At 36.9% G+C, this 15,542-nt stretch overlaps 1 protein-coding gene across 4 annotated transcripts in view; it reads right to left on the minus strand.

The window, feature by feature from the left end:
• pcsk5b (proprotein convertase subtilisin/kexin type 5b) overlaps positions 1-15,542 on the minus strand; it is a 69,623-nt gene that overhangs the window by 16,122 nt on the left and 37,959 nt on the right. For 2 of the 4 annotated variants that reach the window (XM_067522051.1, XM_067522052.1), the window contains exons 13-20: positions 13,528-13,664; positions 12,966-13,097; positions 12,648-12,750; positions 10,275-10,468; positions 7,895-7,979; positions 5,981-6,084; positions 5,683-5,821; positions 4,483-4,598 (exon numbers count right to left, since the gene is read on the minus strand). In XM_067522051.1, the coding sequence (XP_067378152.1) occupies positions 4,483-4,598; positions 5,683-5,821; positions 5,981-6,084; positions 7,895-7,979; positions 10,275-10,468; positions 12,648-12,750; positions 12,966-13,097; positions 13,528-13,664 (1,010 nt within the window). Of the gene's footprint in view, positions 1-608; positions 2,982-4,482; positions 4,599-5,682; positions 5,822-5,980; positions 6,085-7,894; positions 7,980-10,274; positions 10,469-12,647; positions 12,751-12,965; positions 13,098-13,527; positions 13,665-15,542 lie in introns of those variants that run through there. The other 2 variants (XM_067522054.1, XM_067522053.1) reach the window with 2 other exon arrangements.

Here is a 15,542-nt window from a genome sequence, read left to right on the forward strand (position 1 = left end):
TTTTATGACATTATAGGATCCCCAGCCAAATGTGCTGAATATTTTTAAATGACAAAGTGGGTCAGAACTATATACAATTGTAATTATTACACAAACTCCTTTGCTTCGTGCCACAGCTGGCACTTGGACCTGTTTGTATGTAAAGCTTTTATTGTTTTGGCTGATCAGTGTATATCCCTGTTCTATATATTTGAAAGGTTTAAAGGCTAACCAGTTGAACTCAAATGTAAATGGATGACAGGATATAGTATATAGTAATATTACCACTAATACAACTACAACAATTTTAAAGGATGGAAAAAACAAAAAACATTTTTTTAAAAAAATCAATAAAATCAGGAAATATGTTAAATCCTCACCAGAAAATAAGTTTTGTACCTACAATAACAGACTTAATCTTTGCATTGATTACCAGTTTTCAACTTTTATCCACTTATCAGTGCACATACATTGTACAGTATTATATCTCCCTTTAAAAGCTTTGCCTGGAGGGAGAGGAACTTCATTTTTTCAGTCTTATTGAGTGCTGGAAAACTAAAAGTTTCTTAAAGCAATGATCTGAATTTAAACGTTATTCCTTTAACTAAATTAAATATTAAATTTTAAAAAAAAAAATCCCAAACTAAACCCAATAAAAAGCGAAACAAAGAACCCAAGAGTGTGGAAAGGAAGACAGAAATTCAGGAACAAAAACAATAATGCCTCAAATGAGCATAATTAATTTGCTGTTAACACAATGAGAACTGAAAAAAAAAAAAAACATGAACAGATTAAACATTTTAATAAGAACATTTACGTAAAAAAAAGATTTTCAAAACTAGGACTTTGAGTAACATTAATAATGCATTGTCACAGACATGTCATAGATACACAATAACAACAGCTTTTATATGAGGGGTGTGTGTAATACCACACAAGCTAAAGTCAATTCAAGTCATCTTAAAACAATGACCGGGAATAAGTTCTTATTAACCAAAACAGGGGATTTATCAATCTTTATTACAAATCATCAAGAACCAGTTGACAGTACAACAATCTAATACTGTAAATGCTCAAGCTGCAGGTGTGAAAACCCACACAGAAAAGGATTAGACTTGTTTGCTGTTCTGTACCAAAACCACCATCACCAGAATAACCTTGGAGTTTCAGCAGGTAAGGTTCAGAGACAGACAGGAGGAGAAACCAGGCATCTGAAGTCTGCCAGTATAAACACAAGTACAGTTTTGGCTCAATGAGATTTAGCCTTTCTGACAAATTCCTGGTTCTGCAGTAATGTTGTCAGCTCACTTTCAGAATTAAAAATATAATGTAAATAGGAGAGGGAGAAAACAAATTGCCTCATTGTGTTTGTTTACCAACTGCATTAACTGAATAGTTCTACTGTGTGCTAGTGTGTTTCTATATCTACATTTTGGACAAGATCTGAATTGCATGACAGTACAATCCTGAAAAAAGGTCTGATTTGCACAGCAGTCTGCCATACGGCTGCTTGTCAGACACCTTTACCTGCAGATGAAACATGATAACAGAATATTCTGTGTGCCAATAAAAGTATGAAACTATACTTTCACCGAGATGTATTTCTATTATAGTGGAATCAGGAAATGTCTACAGCACTATTTTGAAAACAGCAACATAAAGGGATGCACCAGTATATATGAAATATTTGTGGACAAAGTTTCTTTTATTGGATTTGCATATGGAAAATCTAATCAACATGTAGAAAACCTGAACATCTGTATAACAAATACGAGTTACATTTTAATCGATTAACCAGAGACAACAAACTAATTCTTCAGCTACATTATTAGTTCGAATTGAGACTGGACAAATGCTTCTTTTCCAAAACCTGCATTATGGGTGAAAAATGGGCATCGGTGCATCCCTAGTACCACAAATTCATTCTAAACTCACTGCAGCATTTCCTTCCATGCAGAAAGCTCTGGAAGGAATGACTATTGACTTGTCTTATAGTACCTCTGGAATGAATCAATGCTGTCTGGGCCTACATCAAGAATTAATAACATTCTTCTACACACACAAATAAAGACAAACACACACACTCTACAGAGGACAGGCATATGTTTTTAAATAACTGAAATGATGTGTTTTTGGCTGTTAATGTGCATCAGTCTTGGCATATTGTGACTGTGTAGCATCTGTAACTTCAAGTGCAGGCTGATTTATGTGTCTGACTTTATGTTTATTAAGTGTATGTGTGTGGTATAGAAGCATCATTGTGCTGTGTGTGAGCATAACTGTGTGTGAATTTGCCTTTCCTCCTCTAAACAGCCCAGACAGACATTACCTTCATTTTACTGAGTGAGCTTCTTTTTTTTTCTTTGACGTATATTTACAGGCAGAAAACCAGGGCCTTTCCTACTGTATGTTCATTTTCCATCTGTTTATCGTTAACATTGGAAAGAGAGGAGGAAGAGGAGCCAAAATAGAAATGCATACAGATTCACAGGCTAAGTGGCTCCTGTTTTCAGCTAGACACCCTACACTGGCAACAAAAAGAAGGTTCAATTATTTTGGCATTGATGCTTTGGTCACAAAATACTGACACTTTTATTCTTATGTTTGTTTTCATTTTTGTTTTCATTTGCTCATATGTTCCTGTAATAAGTCCCAGTCATTTTACACCCTGACAATGTGTTTGTGTCCCAGTACAGAGAAAAAGGTAGGTTTGTTGTAGTCCTGTCATCGCACCTCCGATGCAGTCCCTTTAAGAGGCACAGATTTTCTTATAAATTATGTGACTATGAATGAGTGGGCAGGGGAATGGGGTTGGAGAAGGGGGTGTGCCCCCTGTGCCCCCACATCCCCCCCCACGCTCCCTTTACACCCAGCAAGTATGTCCCATCACCCCTTTTGCGAACACGTTCTGCAGCACAGTTGCTGCAGCACTTTTCTCTGGCAAAGATTGTTCTTTTTAACAAGCATGCAGAAACTGCCTTCCGCCCAAGATTCTTCATTTGCTTTCCACAGACCAGGAAGAAGAGATATAGGTGGCATTTGGAAGAAGGGGAGGGGCAAACAATATGCGCACCCACCCACCCACACACACACACACACACCCACACACACACACACACAGAAGAACCATTAGAAATGGTTGAATGGCAGGTGGAGCCATGTGATTGGTCAGGAGAGTGTTCAGGTGACAGGAAGTTTTTTTGATCCATCGAGGTGGAAAATGATTGTAGTCCAGTAGAGTGATTGGATCCATGGCAGGAGAGATGGAAAACAGATTGGGGAGGAAAACAAACAGAGAGAGAGAGAGAGAACAAATGTCACACAATTAGAAAGTTGAAGAGTTTTGTCATTCACAACTTTGAGTCATTTTGTTTTACAGGAAACTTAAAGTGGACCATCAGTCTGTAAAAGCTATAAGCCAATTCCTTCATTTGCCAACAACAATTAAGGATACCAGTTACTTTTGAACTGCCAATCAAAGGTTACAGACTGAGTGTGCACTTTAAGCAAAGTGTTCATCAACAGAAAGGTCACTTAGTTAAAACATGTTTATCTCCTCTGAGCTCAATCTCATCACAAGCTGGGAGCCAGGGGTTCATTTTACTTTAAGGTCATGATAAAAAGCAGGTAATTTGCAGGTTGAAGTCGAAGCCTCATAATCAAATTGGTAATGAAAAGTTAGTTAATGAGAAACAGGAACCTTTAAAGTACAATAATCCATAAGCCAAACATGCAAAATTTAGATAGTAGATAATAAAACCTAACAGACAGTGGAGCAAGCAAGAGAACACAAGAGAATTACTGTAGAGCTGGAGATTATATGGAGCATTTGAAAATAAGAAAAGTGATAAGGTTTAGATAGATGCCACAGAAACCTTTCAGTCCATGTAGTATACAGTAAAAACCCGCAGAAAGTCATTTTATATTAAAATAAAAGAGGAATGGGTGTGTTTAATCCCAGAGATTTTTTGTATTAGTAAAATGCAGAACATGAACAAGGCCTTTAGATAAGAGTAGAAAAGGGAAAAGCAAGGGAAGGTTGCCTTTCTGCTTTAAGGCACTTAGCATTTTCATTCAAGAGTTAGTATAGATTTCGACATTTAAAGACAGCAAGGCCACAGCTGATTTTTCAACACTTAATAAGCCTATCTTTTGAATTCCTGTTTATACCCTATGGCATAACAAAATATAATAAAATTGCAAGTGTAATATAGTATCAGCGGTGACATGTAAATCTGGACATTTAATGATTTTATTTAATGATTCTAATGATTTTTATTCTTTTATTAGCTGGTATTGTTTAGACTACAACCTATGTCTCAAATTCAAATTCAGTCCAATTCAGTTTTCCATTTAGGCTTACCATATAATTCTATCACATATCATACGATCATACTCTATTACGTGACAACGCACTACTTGCGCAACGCAATGCATGAATAAAATAAACACATTGGGTTGATCTAGATAGGAATAGGAAAGATAGGAAAACTGACAACTCACCATCTTTGCAGATGGTGCTGACAATGCAGGCTCCTGCCTCCAGATTATAACCATTACTACAGCTGCTGCAGTTTCTTTCACCAGGTCCCAAGCACTCATAGCAGCTATGGTCACACCTGTTGATGATTGTAAAATCAGACAATAGTGTAATAAGCATTAAACCGTGCTCAGTTATGCCTTTATTTACTCTCTAGTTTGTATAGAGCCAAATATAGTGACTGATCTGGTTCACTCAACTATAAGGAAACACAACAAAGCTGCCTTAAAGTCCCAAAACAAAACATCCCCTTAAACCAACTTTTTGACTGTGCGTAGCTAAGCACCGGTGAGAAAGAACTGGAAGTTATAAAAAGGTTAAATGAACAACAACAAAAAAAATTATAATATTCCAAATAATCCTTTATGAGACTAAATACCAAAATATACCATCATTCCATGCTACCAGTTTAAAAGTGGGGCACAGTTCCTATCAGATATGATCTGATATCAATTTCTAGGACCAAGGTAGAATTCACAGAATGAAAGGATCAAATAAATTAAAGGTTCAAGTGAGTAATAAATAATTCAATGTGGGAGAGAAAAATATCAGGAAGTTCACCACAAGGAACGATAAGAAAAGCAGACAAGATTTTTAACTCTGTGGAAAAGTTTGACTATGGGTGTGATGGGAGCTTAAGCAGTGAAGCTGTCAAACACTCCGAGAACTGTATGTTCACATATTCTCTCCCGCCTTTTTCTCGTCATCCAGATTAACACTGATGAAAGGTAAAGCAAAGAAACTGTTTAGACAGCTTTATGAAAAACACAGTGACTGCATCAAAGGGAAATTCTAAAAGACTGTTACAAATGTGCAAATTTATTAATTATTATTGCAGTGACTGATATTTTGTTCACCCTAAAAAAAAATCCTGTTTGAGTCCCTTTAATAAGTTTCAAATTTGCATATCATGCAACAAAATGATAGATTTACAGATAAAGATGTTGGTGAATCATCTGGTCACTTACTCAGAATGTAAATTTAAAATGTGGAGGACTTTGCACTGCAGAGAGAACAAATATTTCTAAAAAAGGATAAATTGGGTTTAAAGTTAAACATTTAAAATGTTATTGGCACTCGATTTGCTAAATCTTTTGATTTCCTTATTTATCTCTGCAGACTGGAAATGTAAATGTGCACTGGGTTGACAGGTGTTGACTCACTTCTTGCAGGACCTCTGCACCTGCCCGTTGTCGGAGGTCTGCTCTGACAGGTAGTAGCCAGTGCTGCACATCAACACGCACCGCCAGTCCTCAAGTAAGTAGCCGTCTGCACACTTTGTGCATGCCTCTATTCCTGTACCTGATAAACAAACAATTCAGGAATGTATTTGGCACATTTAAAATGAGACGATAAAGACAAAATGTTCTTTAACTCTTCATTATGTGTGCAAATCGCCTACATTTGATTCTTTTAGAGGTAGTGCAAGCTCTTTGCTAAATGGCCTATGATTTATATTACCTGCACAGGTGGCACAGGCCCTATGACATGGCTCACAAGTCCTCCTGTGACCATTGTAATAAGTCCCTGGGTCACAAGACATCTGACACTTGTTTGCTTGAAGACTGTGAAGAGAAACGATGCCATACATTTTCACGATTTCATAGTAATTAGCAACATAAAATCAACACAGACAGCAGCAGGAAAACAAAGTATAAACAGGCGCTACTGCTACTGAGTAATTTGTTTTAGACATTTCTTTCTTGGCAAATACTTAGAAAGACTAAATAAAAAAAGAAAACTTTAAATTTGTGTGATATCAGTGGCCTTTAGTTTACCTCTTGACTGATATGTAAGAATGTGATGTTTTCTAGACTTAAGTCCAGTCAAAGGTTGGTTTTTGTTTTGAACAAAATATAAACAAGTAACTCTGAAAATAACAGATGTAGGGGTATAGGTCTGCTAGGAAACAGGTTCTATAAAGTCAGATCTGTGAAGTCATAGTAAGGACAGGTTGGTGAGCTTGCTGTGCTGAACTAAAAAACAGCTGGTCTTTGTTAGCTAACGTTTCCCAGAAACTGGTCTGGTCCTCTCTTCCTCCTCGGCTCCTAACCGACCATGAATGGTGAACTGAATGTGAGAGAGGGGAGACTGCGTGTGTGTACATGTGTGAGCATGTGTCTTACTGTGGTCTCTCTGGCGTTCAGAGGAAATTATGGCTTACAAGTGTCCCCACCTCCACCTCTGGCTACGCTGAACACTTAAAGCTGGATTCAAGACCACAATACATTTTAAAAGCTTCATAAGTTTTTCCTTCATGATGTATCAGGAATTCCAGCACTTTGAAATGCCCTACCCTGTGTTGGGTCAAGTGTAATAGGGGTGGTTCGCGGAGGCTGCTGTGGAAGTGGCCAGAAAGTAAACTGGAACATGTCTGCATGGATAACTAAATGGTCTAGATGAGAGGATCTTCAAAGTGAGGATCTCAACTCCAAATGGCCAACAGCTCTCCACATGTAACCACATATATCATGAGTATATGTGGGCGTTAATAAGCCTGGGTCACACGGTGAAACTCAGTTTACTCAATATGGGCCCCAAGTGGAAAAACTGGCGGGAAGTTCTGGTTTCACTAGTTCACGCAGGAAAACCAAACCACAGTGTAATCTATGTTTTGGGACACTTTAGCAACACTGTATCTCTACAGCATTAGAGATGATGAACACATGAACAGTATTTTTATCCTCAAACAGCAGGCTCAAGGTAGTGACAGACCTACAGTGAATAAATCCCAGGAGTAGCAGCGAGGTACTGAGCATAATGAATATTTTGCTGTATAATCACATGGATATACAACTGCTAACAATTTCAAAATCAGGAAAGAAAATTGTTCTATATATTATGGCACCACCATTAGTAATTTTAGCCAAATTATACATTTCTCTTTAAAGCCCAATATCACAGTGGATTGTGTAAAAGACAGCATTAAGAAATTCAAATCATCCTATTTTCACACACAGCCAATCTAGTGCGTGAAGCAGTGGCAAATGTCATGAGCCAGTTTCCATAAGATATACATTAATTACTGGAAATGGCACTTTCCACTTCCAATATCAGGACTGTGTGAAGAGAGGACAACTTTGAAAAATTCAACAATCACCTCTTTTTAGGCACACTGATGTAAAAAAGGAACACCATATAGATTCAAGGCAAAACAGTTATTAAGCAAATTCTAAAAAGAAATGCTATGTGACTGTGATGTCTCTGCAGTAATTCTTTGTGTTAATATGGTAAACATTTCAATATTGCCAGTTAGAAAATGTATAATCGCATAGCCTGACTGAGATTAGTTCCTGGCAAGACACTAAAATCAGCAATGTTTTAAACTAAACAGTGACTCTGCATAGTCATTGCTCAGAATGCCTTTGAGCTTACCTCATACCAGGTTTGCATTCTGTGCAGATATTTGAGGAGGTGCACTTCTTACAGTTCTCTGGACATCTCCTGCAAATATTGGAATCTGGAAGACAGAGGGTAAACCAGTCATGCACAGTGGCTAATAGGATCCAGACGTCTGGTTGCATGCAGGGAAGGAAGACAATAAAGAAGAAGTGAAAAAGAAGGGTGAAGTAAGCGAGAAAAGACGAGTTGAAGAGAAGGAAGAGAAGAGAGTAGACAAAGAGGCAGATGAACAAAATAGCAGAACAAAAGCAGAGGGAAGAGAGGCAAAAGAGAGGATGGGGAAGAACAGAAATATCAAAAGGCTAAATCATTATGAATGAAAAAGAAAATGTTGGTGAGGGAGAATAGGAATGTAGATGAATATTTCAAAAGGCGGACACATGTGCCCTCAGCAGAAATGAAAATTGTCAAAACAGATACATAAACAGTATGTTTTGTTAATATTTGGAAACTTGCAGATTACCTAAGCATGGACAATGACCATTAATCTAAACCATTTACTTTTGCTAACAACATTGCAAGTGTATGACACAACTTTGATGGTTTTACATTGGGACATAATTTCATCAGAGCTAAAAGGAGGACACTGGCTGTAAGGGAGGGATTTCTGGTTAGATTTTCAGAAATGTGAAAAGATTTCCACAGAGTGAAAATGCACCATCGCTAATCAGGCTTTAATGTACTTTTTCAGTTTGAAACTAAAGGTCAAATCTGAAACTAGAAATGGAAAAAAAATTTAAACAGAAATGATTTCTAATTTGATTATAAACTGTTTAAGCAAGAAGAACAGCAAAACATTTTTCTGTTTTATATCATTGTATGTTGATTAGCTTTCAACTTTTTACAGTGATACAAAACAACGTATCTGAATACTTAAGATAACATCTTAGAATAAGTAAGTGAAAAATAATACAGAATAATCAGTAATAGCCATTCTGATTATATACAGGTCTATGAGAAAGCCAGAAACTCTCTATACACAAGAAACTGTCTACATGTAGATAAAAGCATTAATTCACCATCGCTTGCTGCCACACTCACAAAGACAAAAGACACTATTGGTAGCTCATTTAACACAACACAATACTCAGCTGTGCCAAAATTTCAAAGAAAAAAGTATCCACTGCATCTTTGCCTGGGTGAAATGTTATTATTGAACTTGGATCAGATCACATCACATCTGCTGCCAGAGACTCTCAGAGCTGCCAGGACTTACACTGCCTTGGCTCCAAACCGGAATATATAGACATAATTATAAGATATACTTAGTTTCAGTCTATTTTTCCGGCTTTTCTTTCATACATCTTAAACATAAGACAGACCAGTACTGTACAAACTGTATGTTAGCACTACTTCACTACTCTCTTTACACTTTAGAAATAAAATTACTTCTTGTAAATATAATTCAATTCATCCTTTTCTTATTCCACTTTACCCTGTAAAAGAAAATCTGCTTTTCAGTCCTGTTTGTTTCAAAAAACTCAAAATAATAAACAAGTGGGTAGATGTTATAGTAAGGATAGAAAGATTGTAGGGTACTGAACTAAAGCACTTCAGTTGAAAGTTTTAATGGTTGTAACAGTTTTTCTGTGATTTGGGTAACAGACAGATGTTTCCATAAGTTTGTTGCCAGAACTGGTGCTGACCTGTTAATCATTTTGTTACCACTCTGAATGTTAACAATGAGCTTGCCAGGGCAAATCAGTAATCTTAGAACTGAAATGGGACTAAATCTAAAAAAACATGTTTTCCTGTCATATTTAGCACAACCACACTTTATCATTACTGTTAACTGTTTCATTATTTATTCTCACATATTTGACCATCATCATTATTTATGTATCCTATTCTCAGTGTCCACTTATTCACTGCACTCCATAATAGAGCTATTGATTAAACCAAGGTTTACAATAATCATAGATTTTCCTGTTCTTATTAATGGATGTTTAACCTTTTTACATTTGTGTTGGTGTGTTTTTTTCCCTCTCTTTCTTCGGAGCAGAGAGCAGCTGTAAGAAGAAATAGAGTATCTCCTCTGGGATTAATAAAGTTGTTTGAATCTTGAATTTCTTGAATCACGACCGAGCACAAAGGGCTGAACCAATGACAGATTATTCATGATGGCAGCCTTTTGTTGCAGTGGCAGAATTTTTTTTTCTAACTGATAAGAAAACATACAAATGAGAAAACACTAGTAAACCTATGTAAATGTAATATAACTCCCAGGCTGGATTAAAAAAGTATTAAGAAAGAAAATAATAAGTTTGGGGGGGGACTCTTGACTGCATGGTGTGTATGTATACTCGTTTGGTTTGTATGCAGCAGGGCCATTTTTGCTAGCAGGGAAACTTACCATGGTCGAGGTAGAAGCCATCGGCACAGTTGGCCACACATGTGTTGGAGTCCTCATTGAGGTGGAAACCAGTCCTACATGTGGTGCACTGATCACTACGGCTCCCAACACAAGTCTCACACAATGAGGAGCACTTCTTGCAGCGCTTCCTATCGTCACGGAAAAAGCCACTAGGACATTCTGACACACACATCCTGGAGAAAGGTGATTGAAGGAGAGAAAAAAAGAGCAAAAGTGGAACACAAAGAAAGGACAATATGTCTGTTTTACTCCTTACTGCAGTATGCTTAAAAAATATCAATCAATATTACCCGTCAACTACTAACAGTGTTAAAGCTTAACACAACGAGTTACAGATATAGAAGTAGGGGAACAGAGTGTGAGTGAGCACTAAATGGTGAACAGGTGTAACATGTGCTCGATAACTTCATAACCATCACCCCCTCATTTCACTCTGGGCTCCCTTCCTAATGTGAAAAAACCTGATGTGTAAAAAGACACACACACACACACCTACCTAAGCCTAATTCACACACTAGAGGTTTTTGCCAACAAATACACACGGCACGTGTGAAACATATAATCCACATGTGCATGTACTTATTGCAATGCGTCTGTCTCTGCAATGCTGAAATAACTATTTAACCAATAAAGATTACAAAACCACTAGTGTAAAACTTACACCAAAGTTACCACTAAATATAAGAAAATGTTAAACTGAATATTTCTTGACTATACTGTACCGTCAGTGTAAGCCGATACCAGAGACTGAGTCCTTAATATAATAAAAGTAATTTAAAACAGAATTTTAAGAAGAAAGGTTTTCTTTTTTTTTTAAATAATACTTAGAATTTTAGCTTTTTTTGCCATCATTCCTATTAGTTAGCAGTAGCTAAAAAAGCATGGTCATACCATACTTATATTTTTTCTGAGAATATGGGAAACAGGTGTTTACATTTTGTAATGTGATGTCAATGACGCTTTAACTAATGTTACATTTTTTTATTTAGGATGAGAAAAAGGATGAGACACAAACAAATTCCACAATTAAAATATTATGACTAGAATTTAGAAGCAAACTAAAGAACTCCTGCGGGAAACAGATTTTAGACAATCATGTCAACTAAGTCTGGATTAATCAATTTGCTGAACTAACTTTAAATTGAAATATTATTAAAATTAACACACACTCTAAACTTTATAAGTTTCTTTAACTTTATCCTTGTCGAACAAAGTCCTAGTCCTGGACTCATCAAGAGTATTTTTTGCTACAGACTGGCATTAAATGCCCACATAAAAACCTACACGGTTCCAAAGACTCACCCACCTTTGGTAAGCCTACACCATCAAACATGCATGGGATGTAATTATCTGAACATTAAACACCACTGCCACCCCTCCTCCTTCCTCCCACCATTCCTCCAATCTTCATTCATCAATTGCTTCCTGTGGTGGCAGAAAAGGTCAGCACACCTCTAAAGTGGGCTAATGATAAGGTGGAACCTAACCTTGCACATTCTCATGCACCTGCATCGGTTTGTCTTTTATTAGTGCAGAGACCTGTAGACACAAAGGCAATTACAATAGACTTTGATCCTAGCGGGATCCGAAGGGCACACAGAAATGTGCACACAGGCACAAATTCACAGTGACACACATACAATTAACCGGAGGAAGGGACAGACTGTAAATAATACGACTGACTGGAAACAGCTTCACTGTTACAAGGTCAAATTAATAAGGTTGCCACCTGTAATGGTTAACCTTTTCCACTTTATAATTTCTACAAATAATCAGTAAGCTTAGATGGTGGGGAAAAAGAGATTGCTTTTGACTTTAAAAAGGTTTAAAATACAAGTATGTCAGATTATTTCATCCATAAAAATACACATAAATTTAGGATCTTTTTTTTGATTTCACTTGTCATAAAGTAATCTGCTCCATGCCAATTAATTAATGCAATCTAGGAAATTACGTGAAGGTTTCTTGAAAGCATCTAAACATAATCAAAGCTTTAGCTTTAGCTGATTAAATCCAGTTATTTTAAAACCGCTCTTTAAAATAATACCAGTGTTGAATTCAAATGCACTTTTAAATAAAGTGAAGATGTCCCCAATATATATTACTTTATATTTTAATATATACTTTATGCAGCTGTAATCCACTCTGATAAAGTGAGCAAATCAGTTTCTTTTTAGACAATAAACAGTACAATGTTGACTATATAGGTGAAAAATAAATTATTCACTGTTAAATATATCTATACCTAAACTTTTTATGTCATCCCCTGTTGATAATATTGATTAGTAATTTGTATTTGTATTTTTTAAACAAAGTATATATGACAATATTTAAAATATAAAGGAGCCTGACCTGGTGTTGTTCTTGAACTTAAGGAAGTAATGGAGGCAGTTAATACAGTGATGGGGTCCAGGACCCTCACAGCCGTTCTCATTACACTCAGAGTCACAGGGGCCTGAAGAGAGACATACAAAGTTAGAATCTTTAGTGGTAAAGCTCAAAATAATTTTCTAACAGCGATGTAAATAATTTTCACTTACTACACTCAAATCAAATGTTCCAATATTTCTATTTGATACAGTAAAAATAACCTGTCAGAAATGATGTGCTTTGCATACAGCTGCTGCTGTGGCTAACCTGTCTGTATATAGTTCTGTATTTAACACTTACCATTGTACTCCTCTGCGAATTCTTCATCGGTGGGCGTCAGCATGTCTGTTGAGCGAGGCTTATCGCTCCGCAGAGATGAATATGGGTGCACAGAGGTGCCATACAGCACCAGTGACCACTCCTTTAGTTTGCCTGAGGAAACAGGATAAGTGTGAAAGTCATCTGACAAACAGAGATGTTTTGTCTGTCCTGATGTTGAGTAGAAGAACGTGCTTTTATATGTACAGAGAGATAGCACGAAGTCCAAATTGTTCAGCTCCATTCTTTGAGATAATTTTAACTCAGTAAGGGGATCCTTTTACACAAAATTCTTACATGAATGAACAAATTACATAGGATAATACCGATAAGGTCTTCTGGGAAACTGCTACCCTGTATCTGAGAATTTATTATTTAGTTAAAATAGTGGCAGTTAAGCGCAAAGAAAGCCACAAGCTCCTGCTGTTTCTGCACTCAATCCTAATAAATATTTGTGATTCAGCTGCCTTTGTAAATTCCAATAAATGTCAAAAAACATATGTACATTAAATAATGGCTGTTTTTAATAAAATAAGTTGTTTACCAGGCACTTTCTGGCTGCGAAGTTGAGAAGGTGAGTCATAGATTTCTAGGACCCAGTCACCTGCTGCCTTCTCTCCCCAGCAGTGGGTGGTCATAAACTCCCAGTTCTTAAAACCCTCCATGGAGTGATCAAACAACCTGTACATCAAATATACCCACCCCCCCACACACACACACATCAGATGTAAAAACAACTCAAGTATTGTAAATGCCAGAACAAACAATCAGAACCACTCAACCAATTGCAATCAGAGCCTCTAATGAACTGTGGACAAACAATTCAGAGGGTTGTGGTTTTTCTTGGTTAAAAGCCAGGGGTTTATTTCAAGAGGTTTATGGTGTTTTAAATGTAATGTTTTAAATGTAATAAGTAACAAGTAACGTTACGTGCAAAGAAGCTGACTCTCTCTTTTTTTTTTTTTTACTTTTTCTTACAACCCTGACTCCAAAAAGATGGGAAGATGTGTAAAACAAATAAAAACAGAATGCAGTGATTTTCAATTCTCATCAACCCATATTTTATTCACAATAGAACATAAACAAAATATCAGATGTTTCACCATTTCATCGAAAATATTTTGAATTTGATGGCAGCAACACCTCTCAAAAAAGTTGGAAGAGCGTGATATTTAGCATTGTGTAGCATCCCCTCTTCTTTTAAGAAATGTCTGGGAAGTGAGGAAACCAGTTGCTGGAGTTTTAGGAGAGGGATATTGCCCCATTCTTGTCTGATGCAGGATCTGCTCAACAGTCCTTGGCTTTTGTTGCTGGAGTTTTTGTTTTAGGATGCGCCAAATGTTATTATTGTGAAAGATCTGGACTGAAGGCAGGCCAGTTCAGCACCTGGACTCTTCTCCTGTGAAGCCATGCTGTTGTGGTGGATGTAGTATTTGGTTTAGCATTGTCTTGCTGAAATATGCAAGGCCCTCCCTGAAAGATATGTTGTATGCATGGGAGTATATGCTGCTCTAAAACTTCTATGTACTTTTCAGCATTGACAGTGCATTTCCAGATCTGTCAGCTGTGCACACCATAGGCATTAATGGGCCTTTTATTTTTTATTTTTTTTATTTTTTTTGTCCTTTCAGCTTATTCAGTGAGTTCAGGGTCGCCACAGCGGCTCATTGTCCGCATGTTGATTTGGCACAGTTTTTACCTCCCTAAATTCTACCGGTCTCTGCACAGCTGAGATGCAGGTTTTTAAACTGTGTGCTGATAACAAGCTGGATGGCCCCTCTCCTCTGTCCACAGAACACGGCGTTTATGGTTTCCAAAAAGAATTTCCAGTTTTGATTCATCTGACCACAGAGCAGTTTTCCATTTTGCATCAGACCATTTTAAATGAGCTTTGGCCCAAGTGAACACAGTGGCATTTCTGGATCATGTTCACATATGGCTTCTTCTTTGCATGATACAGCTTTAACTAACATCTGTGGATTGCACAGTGAACTGTGTTCACAGACAGTGAAAGTATTCCTGAGCCCATACTGATGTCAAGTAGAGAATCTTGCCTGTTTTTAGTGCAGTACCGCTTGAGGGTCCAAAGATCACATGCGTCCAGTTTTGATGTTTGGCTTAGTCCAATGCACACAGAGATTCCTCCTGATTTTTCTGAACTTGTTCCACAATTTTTAGACAGACACAGATTAGTGAACATCTGCCCATCTTTACATTTGAGACGCTCTTCCTCTCTGAAATGCTCCTTTTATAGTCAGTCATGTTACTGAACTGTTGCCAATTAACCTAATTAGTTATCAAATGCTCCTCCATTTGTTTTCATTTGTGGCAATTTTTCCAGCCTTTTGTTGCCCTTTTTCCAACTTTTTTTAGATGGGTTTCTGCCATTAAGTTCAAAATATTTTCCATAAAATGGTGACATTTCTCAGTTTCAACATCTAATACATTTTTTATTTTCTATTGTGAATAAAGTATGGATTGATAAGATTTGAAAATCATTGCATTCTGTTATTAAATTACGTTTTCACATCTTCCCAACTTTTTTAGAATTGGAGTTAT

Source organism: Channa argus, chromosome 11 (genome assembly GCF_033026475.1).
Source record: "Channa argus isolate prfri chromosome 11, Channa argus male v1.0, whole genome shotgun sequence".
Classification (NCBI taxonomy): Eukaryota; Metazoa; Chordata; class Actinopteri; order Anabantiformes; family Channidae; genus Channa; species Channa argus.